Source organism: Phyllobates terribilis, unplaced genomic scaffold (genome assembly GCF_046119375.1).
Source record: "Phyllobates terribilis strain yellow unplaced genomic scaffold, ASM4611937v1 Scaffold_1__5_contigs__length_1240528914, whole genome shotgun sequence".
Lineage (NCBI taxonomy): Eukaryota > Metazoa > Chordata > Amphibia > Anura > Dendrobatidae > Phyllobates > Phyllobates terribilis.
The window spans coordinates 1,070,761,270-1,070,786,549 of NW_027362761.1; the positions used below are offsets into that span (position 1 = coordinate 1,070,761,270).

Here is a 25,280-nt window from a genome sequence, read left to right on the forward strand (position 1 = left end):
TAATTACTTCATAAAGTGACAGTGGTCAGAATTGAAAAAATTGGCCCAGTCACGAAGGCAAAAACAGGCTCTGGTGCGAAGTGGTTAAGGGGGGTAAGAAATTGCATTTCCAAAAGATTTTGAAATTATTTTTTTTTAATCCAGTTATCCTACAGCAATATGAGCCTTACTTACTCTCTGCCGCTCCTGTGCTGTTGCCCTTATTTTTTTTGTCAGTGTCGCAGTGGTGACAAACACGACTACAGTACGTGACCATTGCAGCAAGTAACCCAGCTCCATGCTTACACAAATGTACTGTCATGGCCAAAGGCTTTGAGACGGACACAGAGTTTGCTGCTTCCGTGTTTACATCTTTTAGACAGATGTTTCTATGGCTATTGAGGTACGGTTATAAGCATTGCATTTATGCAAAGAATTAATAGTAACAATGTTGACCCTTATTTTTCAAGAATTCTTCAATTCGCCATTCTGACATGCTGGATATCTGCTTCTGGGTCAAATCCTGACTGATGGAAATTCCTGTGAATGAAAAGCAACTCCAGACGTGAATGGTGTCAAGATGTTTTACTGTAGGCATGATGATACAGGACCCATTGTAGTACTCACCTTTTCTTTTCCATACAAAAATTTTTCCTACTATACCAAACAATCTGAAAATAACTTTGCATTAAAGGGGTTTTTCCAGAAGCAAAAGTTGATTTTAATCAATAGATCTTGGAGTAATAATAACTTCCACAATTGGATGTGTTTAAATAAAATGTTCCTGTGCTGAGATAATCTTATAAATGTGCCCCTGCTATGTACTGTGTAATGGCTGTGTCTGACCGTGCAGGAACATGGTCTGATCATACCACATCTCCTGGGCAGGGGAGGATGCAAAAGAGTATACAGACATTACAGCACGGAATCACAGCTGATTCTTCCTGTGAGGTAAAACATTTCCCTGCCTGTTTTTAAACAATGTTTTACATCAAAGAAATAATTATTTGTAACCCCATCCCCCCCCCCCCCCCCCGCTGTAATATCTGTATACTCTTTTGCTTCCTCCCCTGCCCAGGAGCTGTGGTATTGATCAGACCGTATTCCGTACATGATCAGACACTGCCATTACACAGGGGAACATTTATAAGATTGTCTCAGCACAGGAACATTTTATTTAAACACATCCAATTGTGGAAGTTGTTATAATTACAAGATCTATTAATTAAAATCAACTTTTGTTCATGGGAAACCCCCTTTAACCCCTTAACAACATCTGATGTATTAATACGCATCTGTGCCCTGGGACTTAAGAGCCAGACCCGTATTAGTACGTCATGGTGACCGCGATCGCCGCGGGGTGTCAGCTGATTGTCACAGCTGACACCTGGTACTATGTGCAGGGAGCGGTCCTGCACCGCTCCCAGCACATTAACCCCCGCGATGCTGCGATCGAAGTCGATCGCAGCATTGCAGGGGCAAGGGGAGGTGATCGCAGATACTCGCCTCCTCTTCCGGCTTCCAGCGCTGTCTGCAAAGGCTTCCCGGGTGTTGCCATGACGACCCGATGTCGTCATGACAATATCCGGGTCACCAGACAGCAGGAAGATTGTTTGGACATGCGCAGTGCATCTCCAAACAATCTTCTCCCTGTCCAGCGCTGACAGCCTGCATGACACAGGGATGGTGCTGCATTCCTGTGCCATGCAGGCGATCAGAGAAAAAAAAGTGAAAGTCCCAGAGTGGGACAAAGTAATAAAGTATATAAACTTTCAGAAAGTGAAAAAAAAAAAAAAAATTGCAAAAAAATAAAAAAAAAAATCCACCAAAAATAAAAATATAATGTACCCATCAATAAATATTATTATAAATAAAAGTACACATATTTGGTATCGCCGCGTCCGGAACAACCTGACCTATAAAACTGTCCCACTAGTTAACCCCTTCAGTGAACACGGTAAAAAAAAAAAAAAAAAACGAAGCAAAAAGCAATGCTTTATCACCATACCGCCAAACAAAAAATGGAATAACACGCGATCAAAAAGACAAATATAAATAAAAATGGTACCGCTGAAAACGTCATCTCGTCCCGCAAAAAACAAGCCAACATACAGCTCCATCAGCCGAAAAATAAAAAAGTTATAGCTCTCAGAATAAAGCTATGCTAAAAAATATTTTTTTCTATAAAATTGCTTTTATTATGTAAAAGTGCAAAACATAGAAAAACTATATAAATGTGGTACCGCTGTAAACGTACTGACCCGAAGAATAAAGCTGCCTTATCAATTTTACCACACGCGGAACAGAATAAAAAAAAACAAAAAAACAATTCCTGAATTGTTGGTTTTTGTTTATTCTGCCTCCCAAAAATCGGAATAGAAAGCGATCAAAAAATGTCACGTGCCTGCAAATGGCACCAATAACCACGTCAACTCATCCCGCAAAAAACGAGCCGTCACATGACTATCTGCCAAAATCTGGAAAAATTATAGCTCTCAAAATATGGCGATGCAAAAACTAGATTTTACAAACAATGCGTCTTTTAGTGTGTGACAGCTGTCAGTCATAAAAACCCCATATGATTCTGGTATTGCTGTAATCACACCGACCCGAAGAATAAAGTCGTCTAATCACTTAAACCGCACGAGGAACGGCGTTAAAAATAAACTCTGGGGTTAGGGTTAGTGCTGGGGTTAGGGTTAGTGCTGGGGTTAGGGTTAGTGCTGGGGTTAGGGTTAGTGCTGGGGTTAGGGTTAGGGCTGGGGTTAGGGTTAGGGCTGGGGTTAGGGTTAGGGCTGGGGTTAGGGTTAGGGCTGGGGTTAGGGTTAGGGCTGGGGTTAGGGTTGTGATGGGGTTAGGGCTGGGGTTAGGGTTGTGATGGGGTTGGGATTTTTTTCAAAAGTAAGAAAAAAAGATGACGATATTGCGACTAGTGTTGAGCGCAAGTGCTCGCTATTTGAGTTTGCATCGGGTGCTCTGGTATGCAATGAGTATCGTGGGTATTTGAGTGACGTGCTCGAGTCTCTGCCCCATATGCTTCGCGGCCAAAAAACTTTACGGGGATTGCCTGCCATGCACGAGCGATCCCCGCATGTTTTTTTTTGGGTGTCTAATAACCGTGAAACATGCGGAGCAGGGACTCGAGCATGTCACTCGAGCACACGCTGTACATGGTGCATACCTGAGTACCCGATGCAAGCTCAAGTAGCCAGCACTTACGCTCAAGACTAATGACAACTTATTCAATATGATGTCCTAATGTAAACAAATTCTGTGTCGTACCTCTGGGTTCAAAATGTTCATTATACACCTTAATAAAATCCTTGAGGGGTATAGTTTCCAAAATGGGGTCACTTGTGGGGGAGCTCCACTGTTTAGGCACATCACAGGCTCTCCAAACTCAACATGGTGTCCGCTAACAATTTGAGCCGATTTTCCATTCAATTTGTTAGCGGATACCATGTTGCATTTGGAGAGTCCCTGTGTGCCCAAACATTGGAGCTCCCCCACAAGTGACCCCATTTTGGAAACTAGACCCCCCAATGCACCTATCTAGATGCATAGTGAGCACTTGGAACCCCCAGGTGCTTCACAAATTGATTCATAAAAATGAAAGTGTTTTTTTTTTCACTTTTTCATTTTTACAAATCAATTTGTGAAGCACCTGGGGGTTCCAAGTGCTCACTATGCATCTAGATAGGTGCCTTGGGGGGTCTAGTTTCCAAAATGGGGTCACTTGTGGGGGAGCTCCAATGTTTGGGCACACAGGGGCTCTCCAAACACAACATGGTGTCCGCTAATTATTCAAGCAAATTTTACAATCAAAAAGTCAAATGGCGCTCCTTCCCTTCCGAGCCCTGCCGTGCGCCCAAACAGTGTTTTTTCCCCACATATTGGGTATCTGCGTGCCCAGGGGAAATTGCACAACAAATTTTGGGGTCCATTGTTTCTTGTTACCCCTGTGAAAATAAAAAAAATTGGGTCTAAAGTAACATTTTTGTGAAAAAAGTTAAATGTTCATTTTTTTCTTCCACATTCCAAAAATTCCTGTGAAGCACCTGAAGGGTTAATAAAGTTCTTGAATGTGGTTTTGAGCACCTTGAGGGGTGCAATTTTTAGAATGGTGTCACTTTTGGGTATTTTCTGTCATAAAGACCTCTCAAAGTGACTTCAAATGTGATGTGGTCCCTAAAAAAATGGTTTTGTAAATTTTGTTGGAAAAATGAGAAATCGCTGGTCAACTTTTAACCCTTATAGCTCCCTAACAAAAAAAAATTTTGGTTCCAAAATTGTGCTGATGTAAAGTAGACATGTGGGAAATGTTATTTATTAACTCTTTTGTGTGACATATCTCTCTGATTTAAGGGCATAAAAATTCAAATTTTGAAATTTTCAAAATTTTCGCCAAATTTCCGTTTTTTTCACAAATAAACGCAAGTGATATCGAAGAAATTTTACCACAATCATGAAGTACAATATGTCATGAAAAAACAGTCTCAGAATCAGGGGGATCCGTTGAAGCGTTCCAGAGTAATTACCTCATAAAGTGACAGTGGTCAGAATTGTAAAAATTGGCCTGGTCATTAACGTGCAAACCACCCTCGGGGCTTAAGGGGTTAAGTACAGAGATTGAACTGCAGACGACTGGGGTAAAGTTATTTTCTCTGAAAAAGACCCTTCAAACTGTTTGGGACATGTGTAAGAATGATTGTCTGGAGAAGAAAAAGTTGAGCACTACCATGAGTCCTGTGTCATGCCAACAGTAAAGCATCCTGAGACCATTCATTTTCATCCTCGGGAGTAGGCTCACTCAAAATTTTGCTATAATGAGATCATTGCCAAAAATAAAGAATTGAGATCTAAACATTCTTGGAGCAATTTAGTGATGAACAATGTTTTTTTTCCAGCATGATGGAGCATCATGTGACAAGGTAAAAGTGTTACATAAGTGGCTTGGAGAACAAAACATTGAAATTTTGAGTCCATGGCCAGGAAACTCCCCAGATCTCAGTCCCATTGAGAACGTGTGGTAAATCCTTAAAAAGCGGATGGACAAACAACACAGAAATTGTTATAAACTCCAAGCTCTGATTAGGCTAGAATGGGCGCTCATCAGCCAGGACTTGGCCTAGAAGCTCTTCCCTAGCGATCAGGACGAAGGGCAGAAGTCTTGAACAATAAGACTTTGTGCACACATTGCATTTTTAATGCTTTTTTGTTTTCTGCGCGGAAATGGCCCAAAAATGCTAGGGAATCCTTATGCCAGCAAAGTCAATGAGAATCCTGAAGTGCTGTGCACATGTGTTTTTCCTTTCAGGATTTGCTGTGCTTAAAAATCCGCAGCATGTCAATTCTTTGTCTTTCTGCGTTTTTGCCTGCGTTTTTCACCCATTGAATGCACTGCAAAAAAAGGACATGCAAAAACGCAGCGGATTTTCCTCAGTGTTTTTGTTGCCTAGAGATGCAGAAACGTTGCAGAACTTTCTGCACCAAATATTGAACATGCGCTGTTTGCCCACTATGCGTTTTTTAAGCGTTTCCACAGTGGCAATTCCGCTGCAGAAACGCTTAAAAAAACGCTCGGTAGAAGGTCTGCCATGTTCCCCAATGATAATCCGCATGTGCTGTGCACATGCTGTGGAAATTTCCGCTGCGGAAAAATCCGCAGCACTACCAATTATTTTGCGTAAACGCGGTGTTTTTGCCGCCATTGACTTGCATTGGAACGCATGGATTCCGCATCACTGCATCTGCAGATGCGAAATCCATGCGTTTCAATGTGCGGATGGTACCCGGGTTTCGAGAAGAGGAGACTCTCCTCCGGACCCGGGTACCATAGAACCTGTAAAAAAAAGAATAAAATAAAAAATAAATATTATACTTACCTTCTGACGGCCCCCGGTCTCCATAACGATGCGTCCTGGCTTGCCGGCAACTCGCGATGGTCTGAAAAGGACCTGCCGTGACGTCATTTAATCATTTGATGGGTCACACGACGCGACTGCTGACGTCGGCAGGTCCTTTAGTTCACCGCGAGCTGCCGGCAAGCCGAGACGCATCGGATAAAGACTCCGGGGGCCATCAGAAGGCAAGTATAGATTTATTTTATACTATTCTTCACGGTCACACTATATAAATCCATGCCGTTTGCATGGATTTATATAGTGTGACGAAGTTGTCAAGCACTTTCCAAGTGATGCTAAAATCGCTTGGAAAGCGCTTGACAACCCGCATGTGAAAAACGCTTGACAACCCGCATGTGAAAAACGCTTGACAACCCGCATGTGAAAAACGCTTGACAACCCGCATGTGAAAAACGCTTGACAACCCGCATGTGAAAAACGCTTGACAACCCGCATGTGAAAAACGCTTGACAACCCGCATGTGAAAAACGCTTGACAACCCGCATGTGAAAAACGCTTGACAACCCGCATGTGAAAAACGCTTGACAACCCGCATGTGAAAAACGCTTGACAACCCGCATGTGAAAAACGCTTGACAACCCGCATGTGAAAAACGCTTCACATTCGCTTGTCCCTGGCAGGAAAAAAGCATGTACAATCCGCATATCCCTGGCAGAAAAAACGCATGCGGAAACACTCAGGAAAAATCCGGAGCATTTCTGCATCGTGGGCACATAGCCTAAGGGTCAACACTGTAAATATTGTACAAACTGATGAAATGCTTATTATTGTACTTCAGTGACCATAGAAACATCTGACTAAAAAATCTAAAAATGCTTGAAGCAGCAAAGCTTGTGAAAACCAAAACTTTTGCCCATGACGGTAGTCAGCATTGAGCACAGTGATTGATTCCTTGATGAGTGTAGGTTCCCAAATGGGGTCACTTGTGGGGGTTTCTGCTGTTTTAGTACCTCATGAGCTCTGCAAATGAGGCATGGTGTCTGCAGTCTATTCCAGTGAAAGTTACATTCCAAATACCAAATGTCGCTTCTTCCCTTCAGAGCCCTGCCGTATGTCCAAACAAAACTTTTTGTCTACATGTGGGGTATCACCTTGCCCAGAAGAAAGTTGTGCTATCCACTTTTTCATGTTACCTCTCGCGTGGTGAAAAATTTGGGGCTAAAGCAACACTTTTGTGAAAAAAAAAATGAAAATTTTCAATATGACCACCTAATATTATCAAATTCTGTATAGTACATGTGGGATCAAAATGCTCACTACATGCCTGGATAAAACCCTTGAGGGGGTGTAGTTTCCAAAATGGGGTCACTTGTGGGGGGTTTCTGCTTTTTGGGCGCCTTACAATGCAACATGTTGCCCGCAATCTATTTCAGCCAAATTTGTGTTCAAAAATGAAAATGGTGCTCCTTACCTTCCCAGCCCTGCCGTTTGTCCAAACAGGTTTCTGACCAAATGTTGGATATCAGCGCGTTCAGAAGAAAAAAAATTACAAATTGTGGGGTCCATTTTCTTGTGCTATTGTAATTGTGAAAAAATTGGGGCTAAAGCAACATTTTAGAGTAAAAATGCAATTTTATTTTTTTTTTTCATTCCTGACAGTAGTTTTGAAGCATTTAAAGGGTGCAATTTTTAAAATCGTATTACTTTTGGGGAGTTTCCAATATATAGGCCCCTCAAGGTCCATTGAAGTCTCAATAGGTCCCCTGAAGAAACAAGTTTTGTAAATTTCTTGAAGAAATGAGAAATTGCTACTAAACTTTTAATCCTTCTAACATCCTAACAAAATAAAATGACGTTTGAAAAGTGATGCAGATGTAAAGTTGACATATGGGAAATGTTGTTTTCTTTTTTGTTTTGTTTTTTAATTATTTTTTACAGCATGACTCGCTGGTTTAAGTATATAAAGATTGGAAGTTTTTAAAATTGCGAATTTCTCAGCAAAATTACGATATTTTGACAAATGCAAATCATATCGACCTAAATTTACCACTAATATAAAGTACAATGTGTCAAGAAAAAATAATCTCAGAATCAGTGGGATCCGTTGAAGCCTTCCAGAGCTATTACCACATAAAGTGACACTGGTCAGATTTAAAAATTTTGGCCTGGTCCTTAAGGTTAAAATTGTCTCGATCAGTAAGAGTTTAAAAATTAAAAGTGTTAATAGTTTATTTTTATCAATTAGCAAAATGGAAATATTTGGTGTAATCACTCGTTACCTTCAAAACGGAATACATTTTTCTAGTACAGTTGCAACAAGTCATGGATTTTGAGGGATTATAGTCGGGTATATGAGTATTTATACCACAATGGTAATGATCATCATTTTCATATGTAGCGTGAAATGGTCATTAACTAAAACAGAAACCGCTTTGTATGAAGCTCAAAACCGGGTGAGAAACAGCCAAACTTTGCTACAGGTGTGCGGTTGTGGGAGCCAGTTTCATGTCACAGTAAACATGGATAGATTGAACAAAGCCACAAAACACAAGGCAGTTGTACTGCATCAGCAAGGTCTCTCCCAGAGACAAAATGTAAAGCAGACTGTGATTTCATGATGTGCTGTTCAAGTTGTTTTTGAAGAAGCACCAAGAAATGGGCAGTGTTGAGGATCGTAGACTCGGTGATCTGTCACGAAAACTTAGAGCAGTAAATGAAAGACACATCATGCTTCCCTTCAAAATTAATGTCCAGCAGTGACATCAGCACAGAACTTCCAGCAACCAATGGGACCCAGCTACACTCATCTATTCAGAGAAGTCAGGCCACAAGTGGTCTTCATGAGAAAATTGTAGCCAAAAGCCATCGACATGGAAACAAGGCCAAGTGACTCAAATATAAATGAAGACCTAGGAACTAAGGTGCTCAAAAATGGTAGCAGGTGCTCTGGACTGATGAGTCAAAATGTGCAATATTTGGCTGTAACAAAAGGCAGTTTGTTCTGAAGAGCTGTACAATAATGGGGTATGTGCAGGAAACATTGAGGCATGGTGGAGGCCTCTTGCAAGTTTGGGGCGGCATTTCAGCAAATTAATTTGGTATGCGATCGACTACTGAGTAATACGGCCATATACTTATCCATCATGCAGTACCGTCAGGGAGGCGTCTGATTGGCTTCAAGTTTATTCAGCTACAGGACAACTACCCCAAACATACTGCCAATGTAATTTAAAATGCATTAGTGTAAAGAAGAATAAGGAGTTCTGATCTCAACATATAGTTAGTACGGTTGAAAAGACAATTGTTCAACCAAGGGATGTGAAAGGATAAAGCTAAGGGAAGAGTCACAGCCGTATAACTCACACGAGGCTAGCAATGCAATGCTCGGACTGGTCGTCTGCTCTACTGAGCCAAGCGTAGCAACATGTATTTCTATGCAGCGGTCTCGCTTGGGATGGGAGAGTATAATCGGCCGCCTGACTCTTCCTAAAAGGGGGTACCTGTAGAACCACAATGCCGATTATGGTGTCTAGAGGGCCTTCCCTGTTCAGACAGTGGCAAGTTTGGCTAATATAAAGCTAATTTGTATGACCAGTTTATGGGTAAAATTCAATATTGGGTAAGGATAGTCCATGTCTTGATTTAATCTCAAAAGAGAGATTATGTAAAACAGGGAAATAAACCGTACAGTGGTTTATTTTAATGCCATAGTGTCATAATGCCATTGTATGGAGAATTTGAATATATTTAGATTAGACTAAATCTTTAGCCTTTCACCTTCTGTTATGGCTGTTTTTATAACTTGCTCTTTCCTCTTTTTATGGTTTGTCATCTGGGTTTATTTTAACTTTTTTTTTTGTAATTTCGGTTAATCTTGCTCCTGCACAAGCTTCTCTGACTAAACTATTCTTTCATGCCGGACTTTCCTCCATTGTCTTTGTGTCTATAAATGTGCCATTGTTGTGAGCTAAAAATATTACTCTCCAATCAAGTGGCCCTTTATGTTTTTGTGTGCTGTCACCTGCCTTTTGCTGGGAACCAGTGACATGTCAAGTGCAGAGATTAATTAGGCTGCACGTGCAGGAGCTTTTTACTTTCACCTGTCACAGCTGAGCAAGATGAAAATGCGTAATGATGTGCTCTGCGGGCTGATCTCCAGCTCCCAGCCTGGAATTATGAAGTCATGTTTCCTTGTATTGTTTCCAGTAAAGAATACTCGCTCGTCACTTCTGCACTGGTACAGCAGTCTCTTACATGTCGCAGAGCACTAGTGGCTCTGTAGCAATGCCTCTGAGAAACGTGTGTACAGAAAGGCATTGGTCTATGATTCATTGCAATAGAATGGAAATAATGGCACATGCAGGACTTTTACAATGATCGTAGACATTTATAATGGTACCATTAGGATCCCCCTCTTTGCAATCCATCAAGAAGTAAAAGAAAGGCATGGGTGTTTAAGTGTCCCAAGGCATTTCTTTGTCGTCACATGTGAAAAAATTAAAACGGACTATGTAGAGGAGGACCCGTAATACTTTTATAAACAGGTAGTGCTAAAGTGGCATTTACATTTTTAATGTATTAATCCCGTGCCATTGATTAAGCATCGGGAGGGCAGGCAGATGCCTGCTCAGCATAGAACCTATTGCCATTTTGCACCATTGATAGAGTAGCCTTTCAGAGTCAATGAGCTTCTGTCAATATAAGCTTGTCAACCCTACAACTTCATAGACTTGAGAGGCGGTTTAAGGGGTCAGCCCTTTTCAGGTTTGCTGTGATGCAAATGAACTGTAATGCTTAAACAACTATTGGAATTTTTATGTCTGCTCCTTGTTCTTTTTTTCCCTTTTTTTCTTTTTTTTTTCTTCTCCACCCCTCTTACCCCCACCCCATATTTTTTTTCTCCTCTTTTCCTCGTCTTACCCCTTCACAAAGTCATTGACGAGACATTCAGTGCTTTCTAAATTGGAAGTTGCATTGTGCTAAAGACCCAGTACAGATTTACGGAGGGCTGAAAGCAGTTAGATCATGTTCTTTTCATGGTGCGATTAGAATCAAATCGATTTCCCTACAGCCTTCAGCATTCAGATGGCAATTTGAACAAAGCTTGGGGCTAGACAAGGGACAAAACGACTGAACTGAATGTTAATTACACTCCACAGCCTTATTTTCTTTTGATTTGAAGCTGACTGGCAACTAAATTAACACAAAGTGTGACCATAGCTGCAGCCCCATTTTCATTTAAAAGGGGAACAGCCTCTAAAAGACTATCTTTACAAAAAAACAAGCAGGGTCTGCTGATCTTTGTAAGCTCGGGGCACTGTTTCACTTTCCAGAAATGCTCACATAATGAATGTAATAAATTTAAAAAGTGACACTCATGTCCAAAGTAAACTCTTAGGTTCCCACTCGAACAAACTATCTCTGAAGAGCCCAGGAGTCCCGTTAGCTATTTAGTTCAATTGAGCTCTAATTGGTAATCGCACTGATTATGTTTTTATTGCAAGCGAAGGGTAATTATTTAGTGGACTTAATTGCATGTTAACATTGGGCAGGAAATATGAAAAGTTACTTGCTGATTTGTTAATGTGAGGAAACCTCTCCAGGGTTGGAGGCAATGATGCAGCTTTACATAACATTTGTTTGTTGCTGCGATCAGTGTGGTGCAGTACGGGGTCTTCCTTTCTCATCCCACACTGCAGCTGCACCCACGGCTGAGCTGTCACTTTGCACCTGCAGCTTTTGCTTGCTTTCAACACCTGGCATCATAATTTATGCTCTCTGGTCTTAGTCTCCTGTGATGCGCCCACATCTAAACAAACCATTGTGGGCTATGCTACATGCAAGAATGGAAAGAAAACTGATCTGGTATGAAATCCTTCTTTATCTGAAAACTGTGCCATATGGAATAATAATTACAAAGAAAATGACAGAGTAGAAGACTGAACAAATACTGAAGCTTTGCCTCTGTATGTAGAATAAGTGTAAACTTTACGGTGTTTATGAAAATGCCAAGGTAACTGTTGGCCTAAACAATATAACTATTTCATCCGACTATTGTTTGGAAATTGAAAATATGTATGAACCATTGCAGACTAATCTGGTTAAAATAGTTTGTGAGGTTATTTTTTTGTTGTTGCCTGAACATGCAAGTAAATGTCTTGAGCTGCAAATTCAGGTCACTAATTGTTACTTTTTGCAAGCCCAGGCTATGTTCATATGTAGCTTTTTGGCTGCATTTTTTTTTTTTGCAGGCCAAACCTGCTCTCTTGGCAGTAAAAAAAAGCTGCTTACAAAAAGCATGTTTTGCTGCATATTTGCTGTGTTTTTGCTGCGTGTTTTGACATTTGTCTCTTGTGCATGCTGATAAAGTTTAGTGCATAAAAAAGCCCATGATGCAACGTCCTGAGGTTTTTCACCAAAAATGCAGCAAAACCTGATACCTGCTTTTTTTTTTTTGCACTAAACCATTGCTTTCTATGGGTAAAAATGCTGCAAAAACAGTCACATCCTGCAGTCTTCAAAAACGCAGCATTTTTCCAATTCAGATAGGGAAAAAAAAGACAATGTGTGCATGAGATTTCTAAAACCTCATAGCTTTTGCTGGTACTGTAAAACGCTGCTTAAAATTTGCATAAAAATTTGCACAAAAACACAACGTGTGAACATGGCCTTAGAGACCAACTCCCCATTTGCGATTTCTTGAAATCGCCTTTTTATTTTTGTCTTGTTGTATTTGCTGAGTTCTGAATTTTGCTCAGAATAAAGAGCTTTTTATTTTTGTCTTTAAGTGGATTTGAGACTGTTAAACATCAAAAATAATTTGTCTAAAAATTTTTTCCAGAAACCTTATTCCAAGAAGGAACTGGAGTGAGTTGCACTCAGAAATAAAATGGTAAAATTCACATTTCATGAATCTGTATAAAACCTCTGGATACAAAAAAAAGGACAATTTAAAACGGGGAGCGAAATGTATAGAGAATAAGGTGCAAATGCTAAGCCACTAAAAGGAGCAAATTACTCCGGAAACATCAAAGATGAAGTGGGACCAAAGTGTATTTTAATCTTTCTGATCAGTATTCCGTCTTGATTGTCAGATCTTTGGTATGAAAAAAACAGCAGACAATTAATGGTCTGTCTAAAGCTGGCACCATACAGATAAGATGGCTGTTGGCCAAACGCTCACTTGGCAGACAGCTATTTCTACCAACTTCCCCATACACATTAGTGATTGGTCGAACATTCATGTGTTTTCAACAGAGAGAAAGCTGCTGCCTGAAACCACAAGCCACAGGTTACCTCCCCTGAAAACAAAAAGATTGGCTGCTCTTCTCTGACCGCCTCTGTTAAGGGAAAGTCAGAAAGCTATCCTACACATCCGATAGTTGACAGGTTCTGTCCACCTTCATCTAATGTGTATGGGGAACTGCTTAAGAATTTTACTTTTGCAGGACGTTCACATTAATTTGTCTGAAATAGCTGATTTTGACCATCTCAGCCAACCATTGATTTAAAATTATACGAGAATGATGACTGTGTTCTTAAAGAAGTTGTCCATTTCTAGGACAACCCCTGTTCATGCATCTCGCTTGGCCTCATAAAATAATAAAGCCTATACTCTCCTCCTGTGCTGGCGCCGTTCCCACGGTGTCGGCACTCACGATCCCAGGGCTGCCGTGCTTTTGTTGTGACACGTGTGCTCGGCGCCCAATCAGCGCTGGCGTCACTGTCCCCGCCTGTTGTGGAATTGAACATAAAGAAGTCAGAGATCAGCTGTAGCCCGGAGTTCCTTTTCAGGTTCAGTTCGTTCAAAGGCTCAGGCAGATTGGGCGCCGGCATCAGGTGTCACAACAACAGCATGGCAGCACCAGGACCACGACTGAAGACACTCACGGGAGCAGACTATATACTTTATTATTTTATGAGGGCCAAGTGAGGGGCATGAAGAGGGGTTGTCCTAGTAGTGGGCAACCCCTTTAATGATTTCCAACAGATTGGCTGCTGAAATGCTGGCATGTTTCACCTGTATTATCCCCTTACCGACATCCACTGTACATGTATGGCATAAATCAGTAGCCGGTGTATGGAGCGACTTCACTAGTTGAGCTTGACCCATACCTGGCAAGTGATGGCTGTGTGTTACATTTAAAGGCAGGTTCTGGCTGTATTGGGTTTAGCTGAGCTCTGCCTGCGATTGTTGGCCTGTTAAATTCAGCTGTCAATCTCCAACTGCAGCATTAACAGCGCGCTGGCATAGAGGTGCGTCATTCCTTGCCTCCATCAGTGCTCCCGTGACGTGATCGTGGGTTACTAAGACTATGTTGCTATGCTATGAAAATACGAAGCTACCTTAAAAGCCTGCCTGTAGCTGGCCTTCAAAGGAGATCATGACTATTACTATATGCAGCAGTAGTGTGGCATTGCTGTATATAGTGCAAGCAATCAGATAAAGGCAGGATCATTAACCCTAAGGGGATGAGCAAATGTAGTGAATCGTGTAAAGAAAAAAAACAAGTTCAAGTTTAGTTTTACCACATTAAAACTAAAGATAAAAAAAAAAATGTATCACTGCATCCAGAAATCGTATCAATAAAGCAGTTGTCTCGCCCCACAAAAAAATAAGCCCTTGCACAGCTCTATTGACCAAAAAATGAAAGCCTTATGGGTTTCGGAAAATAGCAAAACAATAAAAAAAATATTTTCAGAATTTTTTTTTTTCAACACCTAAAATAATAAAAAAACTGGACATATTTGGTATTGCCGTAATCTTGCTGACGAGGAGAATCATATTGCCATGTCTTTTACCGCATAATGTACGCTGTAAAAATAATTCCCAAAAATCAATGTCAATGGGGTTTCAGTTTCAGCGCACTTTGAATTTTTTTTCCTGTTTTTCTAGTTCACTATGTGGTAAAGTGATTTTACCAGCACTAGTCAGAATTTACTGTATGTACTATAGCAGTTTCACATTCTTATTTTTAGATTTTGTGACCTTGATCAGTTTGGCTTTATCCTTTTAGGATTTGTCCATGAGTTTATATGGCCTAACTATCAGCTTCATGGTGACTAATCTATCACTAGTATGTGACTGTTCTTTATGTAAGAAAAGTAAAAGAAAGCATCCCTGATGGCCATCCTAAAGGACCCAACTTTCTAGCCAAAAGTCCTGACTGAACTTTTGGATTGTTGGATCCAAATCAGTAACTGCTTAGTAAAGGATGCAGCGGCGTCAGTTTAGTTCAGATGGGCGAGAGGGGGCCCAGGGAAGGTTGTGGGGTCGTTTAGAGACGTTTGACAGCATTTTTGTTAATGGGTCGTGTTTGATGAAATCATCACTCTGGGTCTGCCAGTTATTATAATAAAGGATAACTGCTTACAAGTATCTATTCAGATAAGGTGCCATTATGTGACTCCTGTTCTGATTTCTCGCCAGTTTTCCCCTCTCCATGCTGTATCTGTAACTTACACTCCGCTGTGTGCTGGGGAGGGGAGATGAATGAGCTGTAATGATTTCCATAGACTGCACAGAGAGGGGATGCCTGCTCTTAATTGACTTTTTTTTTTTTAACTCCGAGACAAGCTGCAGCAACATGGAGGACATTATACAGCAGAGCTCAGCTTTGCTGATCTGAATCAACCTCTGATGTGAGCTAAAACACTTGTTACAAAGCTCTGCACAATGTTTTTTTTTCTTCTCTGCTGCTCACTCCTCCCCTCTTCATAGATGATAATAGGCCGTGTCACATGACACCTGCAACCCATCTCTTTTGAGCAAGACTGACTTGAGTTGCTTATTCACAGTTTCACGACATGTGAAAAATTAAGTCCACCCCATGAATCAGTAGCTTGCAGAACCACCTATAGCATTAATAACTAGAAGTAGTTATTTTCTCTGACTTGCAGTCTCTTACATCTTTGTCAGAATTTTGTCCCACTCTTCTTTAAAACATTAAATAAGTTCATTGAGGTTTGTGGGCATTCTGTTATGCACATCTCCTTAAGGTGCCACCACAGCTTTTCATTTGGCTTGACGTCTGAAATGTGACTGGGCCTTTGCAACATCTGGATTCTTTTATTTTTCAGCCATTCTGATGATCTGCTGGTGTGTTTTGGATTATTTTACTGTTGCATGACCCAATTTTAGACAATTTTTAAGATTTGGATTGATGGTCTCACATTTGAAGCTAGAATACTTTGCTATACAGGGGAGCTCATGGCCAATTCAATGACTGCAGAGTGCCATGGACCTCTGGCTGCAAAACAAGCCCAAGTAATCACCCCATCACCACTATACATGACATTTACTATCAGGGCTGTGGAGTTGGACTTGGAGTCGGTATAAAATGTACCGACTCTGACTCCTAAAATGTATAATAAATTGGGTATAGTAGTATAATGTAGGCTGTGCTGTAAATCTTTTCATTAGAATTTGGGAAAGTTATGAAATGTCGTATAAATGTCTGTTCTGTTCCTGATCTAAGGATCTCTGCTTTTAGTTGAGATGAATCTGTGCTGCACTTTATGTACACGCTCAGTAGTGAGGCTCCTCCTACCAGTGCTGTGCAGTCGCAGTTTGAGTTGGAAGTCAGGGAAATTGAGGAGTCTGAGTCGGTGGTTTGGAATACCGACTCCACAGCCCTGGTTGCTGTGAGGTGTTTGTGGTGGTATGCTTTTTGGTTTCCCCAATTGTGGTGCAGGACATTATGGACAAACATCTCCACTTTGCTTTCGTCTGTCCAAAGTACACTTTTCCAAAAGGATTTTGGTTTGTTGACATGCAGCTATTCCAACTTTAGTTGGCCGGTGCTGTTTTTTTTTGTTTTTTTTTTCTTTTTAGAAGAAAAAAAACTCTCTTGGCAACTCTTTCAAACAAGCACTACTTGTTCAGTCTTTTTTTCTAATTGTACTGTCGTAAAATTGAACATTTAATATGCCAAGTCCTTTTAGGGTTGGAGCTGTATTTGTTTTTTTGTAATTTCTATGAGCACTGCACAGTCTGACCTTGGGTGAGTTTTCTGGGGCATCCACTGCTGGAAAGATTAACTGTTTTGAATGTTTTCCATTTGTTGTTAATCTCACTATAAAATGATGAACTCCAAATTGTTTGAAAATGGCCCCGTGGTGGCTGCTGTGTTGTGGGCAGGGTCACCCCATGCGTCACACCCAGCATCCATCGCGCGCTTTCCCAATGAATGGGGAGAGGGAGAGCGCGCGGTGGATGCCGGGTGTGACGCAGGGGAATAACCCCGCCCACAACACAGCAGCCACTGGTGGAACGCGGAAGAGGGACCCTCGGCTGCTGCCTGGACTTGTCGTGAGTCAGCGGATGTCAGAGCCGGCTGCCGCCGGGGGTCACGTGATGCCTGTGAGTGGCCACCGATAGCGCCGCTCACAGGCAGTATCTGCAACACAAGGTATTTACAGAGATACTTATGCCCACATGCTGAATACACTGGGCAACTTAAAAAAAAAATACAAAAATAAAGTACCAGACAACCCCTTTAATTCCTATTGAAGCAGTAAGTGTGTGCTTAATTGTCCACCCAATGCTTCTGCATTTTGGCCAAGTTTTTGTTACTGGAGGAGTACATTTTTATGTGATGGTATTTATCTGAGGTTTTACCTTATTTTAAGACTTTCTATGGATCTGGTTTTTTAAATGTCCTGAAACGTCATACCATAGGATTAGTTTTATCATGACTTTATATTGTGTGTGTCTATAAGGACTTCTTGATGACATACTGGGCTTCCTGGATAGTGTCAGACAATGAAATAGTACAATAAAAATAATGTTATAGCCAACTAACGTCACATTTTTATGGCCAGGTTAGGATGTTATTACCATGACACAAGTAGAACATTATCCTCATAATTATTACAGACTAAATGGCTTCTGTACTTGTACATTTAGGCCAGTCTGTAACCACATCGTGTTAACCATTTTACTGAAAGTCTGTAAATACCTATTATGGAATTATGTCTGAACTTTAGCACTTGAGTAATTTTTGGCACTTGTATTGGTACTTCACCTGAAATATTCTAGATGTGTAATTTTGTTAATGCTCCGCTAAACTATACCTTATTGAACTCTTATTATGGACAGCTGGGTCATTGTCTAATAGTCTAGTTAGTACATGCTCTTTTAGACAGGTCAGTCTCTGACTTCATGTGATTCACAGTGTGATATACCTAGGCAGCATAGTGTATTTCATCAGGAACGCAACCAGCCATTCCTAATACAGATGTACACGACAAAGGCCAGAAACAGTGAATATATTTATCACTATGCCGGATCACTGTTTGCTCCTCCTTCTGCTCATTACTGCCAAAATTGGTCTGTGATGACTTCCCCTAATGGATAGCTCATGACAGCCCTTTCCAGCAGCTCCACCAGTTTCTCTGTATGTCCATCATACAACTGAACATATTTCTAATTTATTTGAGAGCATTGATATAGTAGGGGAGTTTATACAAGGTGTTATAAAACTCCCATCACTGACTGTCTATATGAAGAATTATTGTGTGCAGCATCTCCAATGCTTTCTATAGCCCACCACGCACATTAGATGGCTGTCGGTCAAGCAATGGTACTGCTGATTACAGCCGGCTGCCATCCTGGCCAAGTTCCCTCATACACTGAAACACTTTTGGGAATAAGCCACTGCCAGACATGCCTGGTGGCGGCTCTCAGATCACAAGAGAACAAAAAGGACCGATATTCTGAAATTGGACACACCGGATCCTTAACTTCCCCCTAAATTGTCCTGTACATTCATACACATTACTGTCTGCTGAACCCGTTGATATTGGAGTGTGTTTTTAGCTTGCCCCCCTTTTTTTTTTTTTTTGCTTACAAAAGTTTAGGGAGAAACCCATCACAAGCAGGAGGCAGAGAGAATCTGAAAACACTTTACATTGTATACATTAAGACGCTACAGTGTTCAGCAGTTTTATGATCAATTACTTATGCTTTCAGGTAGGATTCAAAGCAGAGCTAGTGCAATGTTAGTATGCTCCCTCTGTAGAGCCTGAGACATCATGGGAAATGTAGACTGCATTGAGTCCATGTTATGCATTGAGAAGAAACAGTCAACATGTCAGATAACCCATAAACAACATACCAACTAAAACGAAGCACTAAAAGCTAAACGAGCCTGTTATCCTGTACTAGCCTATGCTTCCTTATGTAGGCATAAAAAAATATAAGAATATTCCATTGACCTAAGAAGGCCATGTAACTGTTCTCATACCAAGTGTAAAGTGACTTCAGTGATGCATTTATACTATATACGGTTAATTAGGGGCAAGTTTATGGACTATTGAGATGCATTAAGTTGTTTTCAGTGAATCCTTTGGTCCCCCTGTAACTATATCTATTATGGTGTGAGTTACTATTTAACAGGATCCCTTTGTGAACATTATAGACCACCCCAAACCCAGCCACTGTCCCATAGCATGAATGGTCTCCTGCAATAAACAGCTGCAAAGTGTATGTATTTTTTTTTCTTTATCTCTTAAGCTACTGAAGGGTAAAATTGTCCCTCATTTGTCTTCCAGACACGAAGATCGATTGAGAAGTTATTGGAATGGGAAAACAATAGGTTATACCACAAGGTGAGTACCGCAGGGAGCAACTTCGCAGTGTTGAAGTCTGAATTGCACAGTATGGAAACAGATGCTTTTGTTAGGCAAAAAATATGAAAGGTGGATAAATGGTCTAATGTGTGTGCTGCAGTCCAGCGGAGCTCATTTTTCTTCTTTTACTATCCCTCTTTTCCAGCTGTGCTTGCACTGGAGGCTGAGCAAAAGGAAATGTGAAACCAATAACATGATGGAATATGTAAGTTAAAGGGCTGTTTTGTGAGTCTCTCTATTAAATGATCATTTATTTTGCCTCTGATCTTATTCTTTTCGTTGATTATTAATCAGTAAAGGTGTCAAGAGCTTAATCAGCCGAGCGGAAGGATTTTCTACGGTTCACAATTGCCCAGAGTAATGCGTAGGGCTGATTTATAAAGTTATGAAGGCCGCGGAGACAAGTCTTCACTGCGCTGTTGAGAAAAATAATAAATTAATTGCTAAAATAAAGCAGCTCGGGCGTGCATTGATGGGGTGTGAAATTTTTCGATTCTGTAAGAAAGATAAGCATATCTTTGGGTGCACAGCACGTCTGAGACTTGATTAGCATTATACTAAATGGCCATATTCAAGTTCACTCTGGTAGGATAATTCATCAGAGGCATAAAGACTTTCTCCTCCTTTTAATGGTTCTTTTTTTCTGTCTTTTGTCTTTGTGAGCTGGCCGGGTATCTGGTTTATTCCGGGATAAACAATTGTTTTAATAATTTCTGCCATTGTTGGTCGTTTTGATGAGTTTAAATAAAATTTGAAGCAAACATAATTAATCTTTATTTGTAATTATATTTTATTAATCTTGTATTCATACATGCACTGCTTTATTTATTATATCTGATATAATATTTTTTATATTTTAAATTCTCTTCTAAAAAAGTATAAATTGCAATTTACATAGTCATAACTAATTTATATAAAAGTAGAAGTTTCTTCTGGTGTAATGTATATTAGAATTCATTCTGATCATGTGTAGATTATATCTATACTAACAATGATCAGCTTTTTTTGGTGGTGTAGGGGTAGAAATGAGGCTAAAAAAATTTTGATCATGAAAAAAATAAAGTTTCTCGCTGTCACCTACTGAACTTTTCTCTCATTTGTATTGAACTCCGTTTTACTCTGGCAGTGGATTAACCCTTACATTCCATGTTGTAATTAATTACCCTCCTAAAGTGAATCAATATTCATAAGGGGAAATCTACAATAGACCCCTTGACACTAGGCCATTAATTAGTTGTAAAAAGGCCATGATTAGCAGTAAGGCATACTTTCATTGTAAAGGTGCTATCAAAGGAATTGTCCTTTTGTTTTGTGATCCAAACGTGATGAACTGTATTACTTAGATCATCGGTTAATAATTAGCTGGTGCTTGCGTTAACAGATTTAGTGACCTCTCAACCATATGTTTGTATGCCTCTTTTCATAGCTCACAGTGTTGTTGTTTATTACTCTAAGACACCCGCTGTGGAGCGTCAACTAATGGACTCGGGACTTGAGAGTTTACTTTTTGTTTGCTCGTTTTGACCTTTTTCCTTGCCTTTTTTTTCAATGAAATTCTGTGTTCTATAGCTTTTAAGTGGAAAATAAATGTTACATTTTTGTACTGCTGATATGATGCATGAAGCAGAAAGGTGATGACTTTTCCTTTTTCTATTCACAGGTCATCTTGATAGAATTTTTACCAAAGACGCCAATTTTTCGACCAGATTAGCAGTCTTTTCTTTATTTCTGCCCATTTTTTTCCTTTCCCTTTTCTTAGTGCTTTTTCTCTCTCTCCACAAGGACTTGTTCGACTTAACTTGTATTTCCGATGGTGCCTTGCTTGGTATTTTCCCAGTGGTGACATAGCAAAGATTCTACTGAATCTTGTTGGCTTGTTCCTTATTTCAAGGAATGTAAGTTTGTTTTTATTTATCCCCTATTAAAAACACTACTTCACCCAGTTCATCATTTAAGTGCTTTATAGCTTCACCAATAAAGAAAAGACCTCAGTGACCATCTTCTCACATTCTATATAGACTTCATTCCCTGTAGATATTTATAGTTTTTTGTTTTGTTTTAAATGTAGGTTTCACAGTGCTAATGTGGGTAATTATTTTTCTTCCCCTCCCCCCCCCCCCCCCATCCCCACTTCCCATGTCACACTTTTGGGAACCAAGATTTCACTGCACCATTAGGAACCATTGTCTGCTTATCATGATGATCCTGTCAGCTGGCTCTGATGAGGATGCCCTGGAAAAAAGTTGTAGCTGATCCGTTGTTGACTGATCTACTATGTGGAAAATGTCTATGATGCATAATGCTGGAGCTCAGGACCACACTTGCCATATTCTTGTCTTAAAGGAGTTGTCCAGGGGTTTTAAATAAAATGTCTGGATAGCAGTATATGCGATGAAATAACAAAACCTTTAATTACGTGGTAAATCGACTAACGCCAGTCCAGTCCTTCTGCCAGCTTTTACCTGTCCTGCAGTCATGGTATCTTGTGGCATGTAACCACTGCAGACAATCACTGGCTTCAGCAGTAGTGGTACCATGACTGTCATGCGTCAGGTCAGTAATTGGCTGCAGCAGTCATATGCAGGTAATTGGAATTTTATTACTGCAAGATTCCTAACAAAGACTGCTAGGAATAATGGAGTTTTTTTTAAGGTAGTATAAGCTATTTTGTTATTTTATCACAACCCCTGATTTCTGGACATTTTTTATTAAAATCTTGGACAACCATTTTATTTTTGGACTAGGAAACTTTTCCATTTGCTGTTTTGATTGCCTGTACCAAGTATCCTTAAATGTTGTCTATTAGCAGAAATTGACTGTTTAAACCATGAGCGGCACTCTGTGCACCTTTTGACTTGGCCAAGCGGGTAAGTGCACCTTCCTACCTACTGGTTTCCCATATATCTCCATCTTCTTCTTTGATGGACTGTTCTAGACAGGAGCCAGAGGAGGGAGATTGAAAACAATTTGGTTTGGTTGTGCACCAAACTACTCAGCCATGCCAAGGTTAAATCAAGTGCCTGTGCTTGGTTTAAACAGTCATTTTCTGCTCACAGATTCCCTTTAATCACTTCACTTACGGGTCACCCAAGAATTTGCATGTTAGACACAGCCAATTAAATGTCATTGTTTACATGTATCCTTTTGGTTTACTTTTGCTTAGGAAGCTCAGAGTGAATCCAAGAAGATGCTCTGTCACATAATGAACTCCGTACACATAATTGAGTCTCATCAGATATAGTATGCCTCTTTTTCTTTACTTGGATGTTGTCTGAACATTTTTATATTCTAAAATTAGTTATATATCTGTGGTATATAATGTGCAGCATTTTAACTTCAGATCCTTTATATAAAATGAGAACTAAATGGTCATTATCACTATTCTATTTAAAATGACAAATAATGACACTTTTGTTACCACTGTGAAATCGAAAAATGAGATTTATCTTGGATTCCTCAATGAATATCACCATGAGAACTCCTCATTCACAGATACATTGGTATGTGTTACATTTATTAACTACAGATGTCAGGATCACTCCCTCCCCCTCTTGGATAAATCTTAATGACATCTTGTGACTTTTTTTTTTTTTTAAAGTTTTTGCTTAATATTATCACTAACAGAAGTAAAGCCAGCACTAACAGAGTGTGGGTGGTATGAGCTTGTCAAGCTTCCTAACCTTTTCATGCCTTTGAAATAATTTTTGCTCCAATTGTTAAAGCAATTGTCCAAGATCCTTTTTGGAAGCATGGAATGCATTGGAATACTAAAATAATCTGGACTCACCTGGTAAATCCCCCTCGCAGTAATGGTCCCACTGGTTTTTGTGACCTGCCCAGTGGTAATGACTTTCTGACCATACACCTGACCTGCTGTGATTGTCTGTCTGTAACTGTTGTGTGGGTGGTTGGAATATTAACACTAAAGGGCAGTTGACAAAGACTGACGGGACCACCGTAGTGGTTGTGGTGGTGATTTCACTGCTGAGAGGTGAATGTTAGTTTAATCAAGTGAATGCATTACCTGCTTTGTGGTCATTCATAAAAACATCTTGGATAGCCCATTAAATCCTTTAATATTTTGTCCCTTTCTTTGGGTGCATAACCACTGCTGGCAACGGAATGCACTGCCTATATTATTCAAGGAAAATCAGTTCTACAAATTCTCAGATGTCTGTATGTTGCTGTAAGATGCTTTGCTTTAGTTATGTTTTGCCATTTGTACACTACTAAAATGAAAAAAAAATAAAGAATAAGAAATTAATTGGTTTGTATTTATTTGAATTTTTTAAACCATTAAGAAGGATCATTTAGTAAAGCATTTTGAAATGGAATAGTCAGATGTTTGCAAGGGTTTATTTACCTTTTTCCCATTTTATGCAAAGAATGAATGAAATTCTTATCGAGGGTGTTTTTTCTTTATAAACTTGGCCCCTAACTCTTTCATATATATGAATTAACACACACTGCAGGTTTATCCTTCTCAATTCAGCGTCCGCTCTCCTTCGCTGCTCCTGTCTGTGTACTGGCTGCAGATGTGACATCACAGCTATAGCACACAGCACCCGCTGCAGCCAATCACTGAGCTAAGTGGCTGTTCTGAGGTAGACAGAGCCGCTGCAGAGAGCTAGTGCTGGACCCGGGGAGAGTGAGTAATTTGTTTTGTGTGTATGAAAATGTTTTGTGACAGTGGAAAACCCCTTCAATCATTTTAGAATGGTCATTAGACCAATATTTCTTAGAGTATGGTGACTTTTGGATGCTTCTAAAGGCAACCTGCTATCATTTAGTCAAGTCCCTCGACCCTAAGGCAGATGGCATGAAACCATCAACTAAATTAATCTACTGTATACTAGTCAGGGACTGGAAAATGGGTCCCCCCCCCTGCATATCCTGACACTTATGGTTTGGGGGCCCTTTAGTGAGCCCAATAGCCTACATAAGATCAGCTTTTTAATAGGACATTGTACATATGTACAAATGTTTAGGGGAAATGTATCATTTAGCGTTGTGAAAAAAGCCTATGTGTATTTCAAATATCCCCAATATGGGCGTAGTCTGAAACAGGATCAGCTTTACATTTTTTTTTTTTTATTGCCATTTTTCTCTATTGGGCAAACCTGCATACATGGGGTTAATTTGCAGGTTAATAGTGTTCTGACACAATGTGGTGCGCACACTGAGAGCCCCGCTGCCGAGAGGAAGTTAACTTTATTCTCCCCAGCAGGCTCGTTGCTTCAGTTACCGCTCTTTGTATAGAAAGCGGCGGCTGTAACCGTGTCCCTGGCACTGACTGGTAGCTGGCCCTAATGCTGATCCTGCTTTCAGTCCGTGCCGGTGACTGAAGCCATGCTGGTGCCATCCCTCTGCCGGGAGAAATAAAGTTCATTTCCTCCGGCAGCAGGGCTAGAAGTGTGGGTGCCAGGCAGTTTCAGAACGGTATTAGCCTGCAGCTTTCAGGAGAAAATTAACTATATTCCTTACAAAAGCTGCTGGCTTTCAGTTATATAGGCGTGCCGGCGCATTGAGTGGCAGCTGTAAGCTCTGGCACTTTGACAGCTGGCATTTGCATTGATTCACTGCAGAGCCGACAGTCAAAGTGTTGGGGGCGTGGTTACAACTGCCAATCACAATGCTGTGAGCATAGACTGTAGCTGCCCCAGCACACCTGTATGACTGAAAGCTGGTAGCTCCCTGGAGGAATAAAGTCAAACATTTTTTTTTTCCTCTCCCATTACCGCATAATGGAGAGAAGGGATCCGCCCTTCAAGGTCTATCTACAGGATTAAAGGGCAGCATCGCTCC

General features: G+C 40.4%; 1 protein-coding gene across 1 annotated transcript in view; it reads left to right on the forward strand.

Moving 5' to 3' along the window:
• The window catches only part of CHIC2 (cysteine rich hydrophobic domain 2), a 45,073-nt gene extending 21,334 nt beyond the window's left edge, over positions 1–23,739 (forward strand). The window contains exons 4-6 of the mRNA XM_073645489.1: positions 19,398–19,454; positions 19,621–19,680; positions 21,136–23,739. Of these exons, the coding sequence (XP_073501590.1) occupies positions 19,398–19,454; positions 19,621–19,680; positions 21,136–21,186 (168 nt within the window). The 3' untranslated portion in view covers positions 21,187–23,739. The remainder of the gene's footprint in view (positions 1–19,397; positions 19,455–19,620; positions 19,681–21,135) is intronic.
• Positions 23,740–25,280: the final 1,541 nt, after the last annotated feature.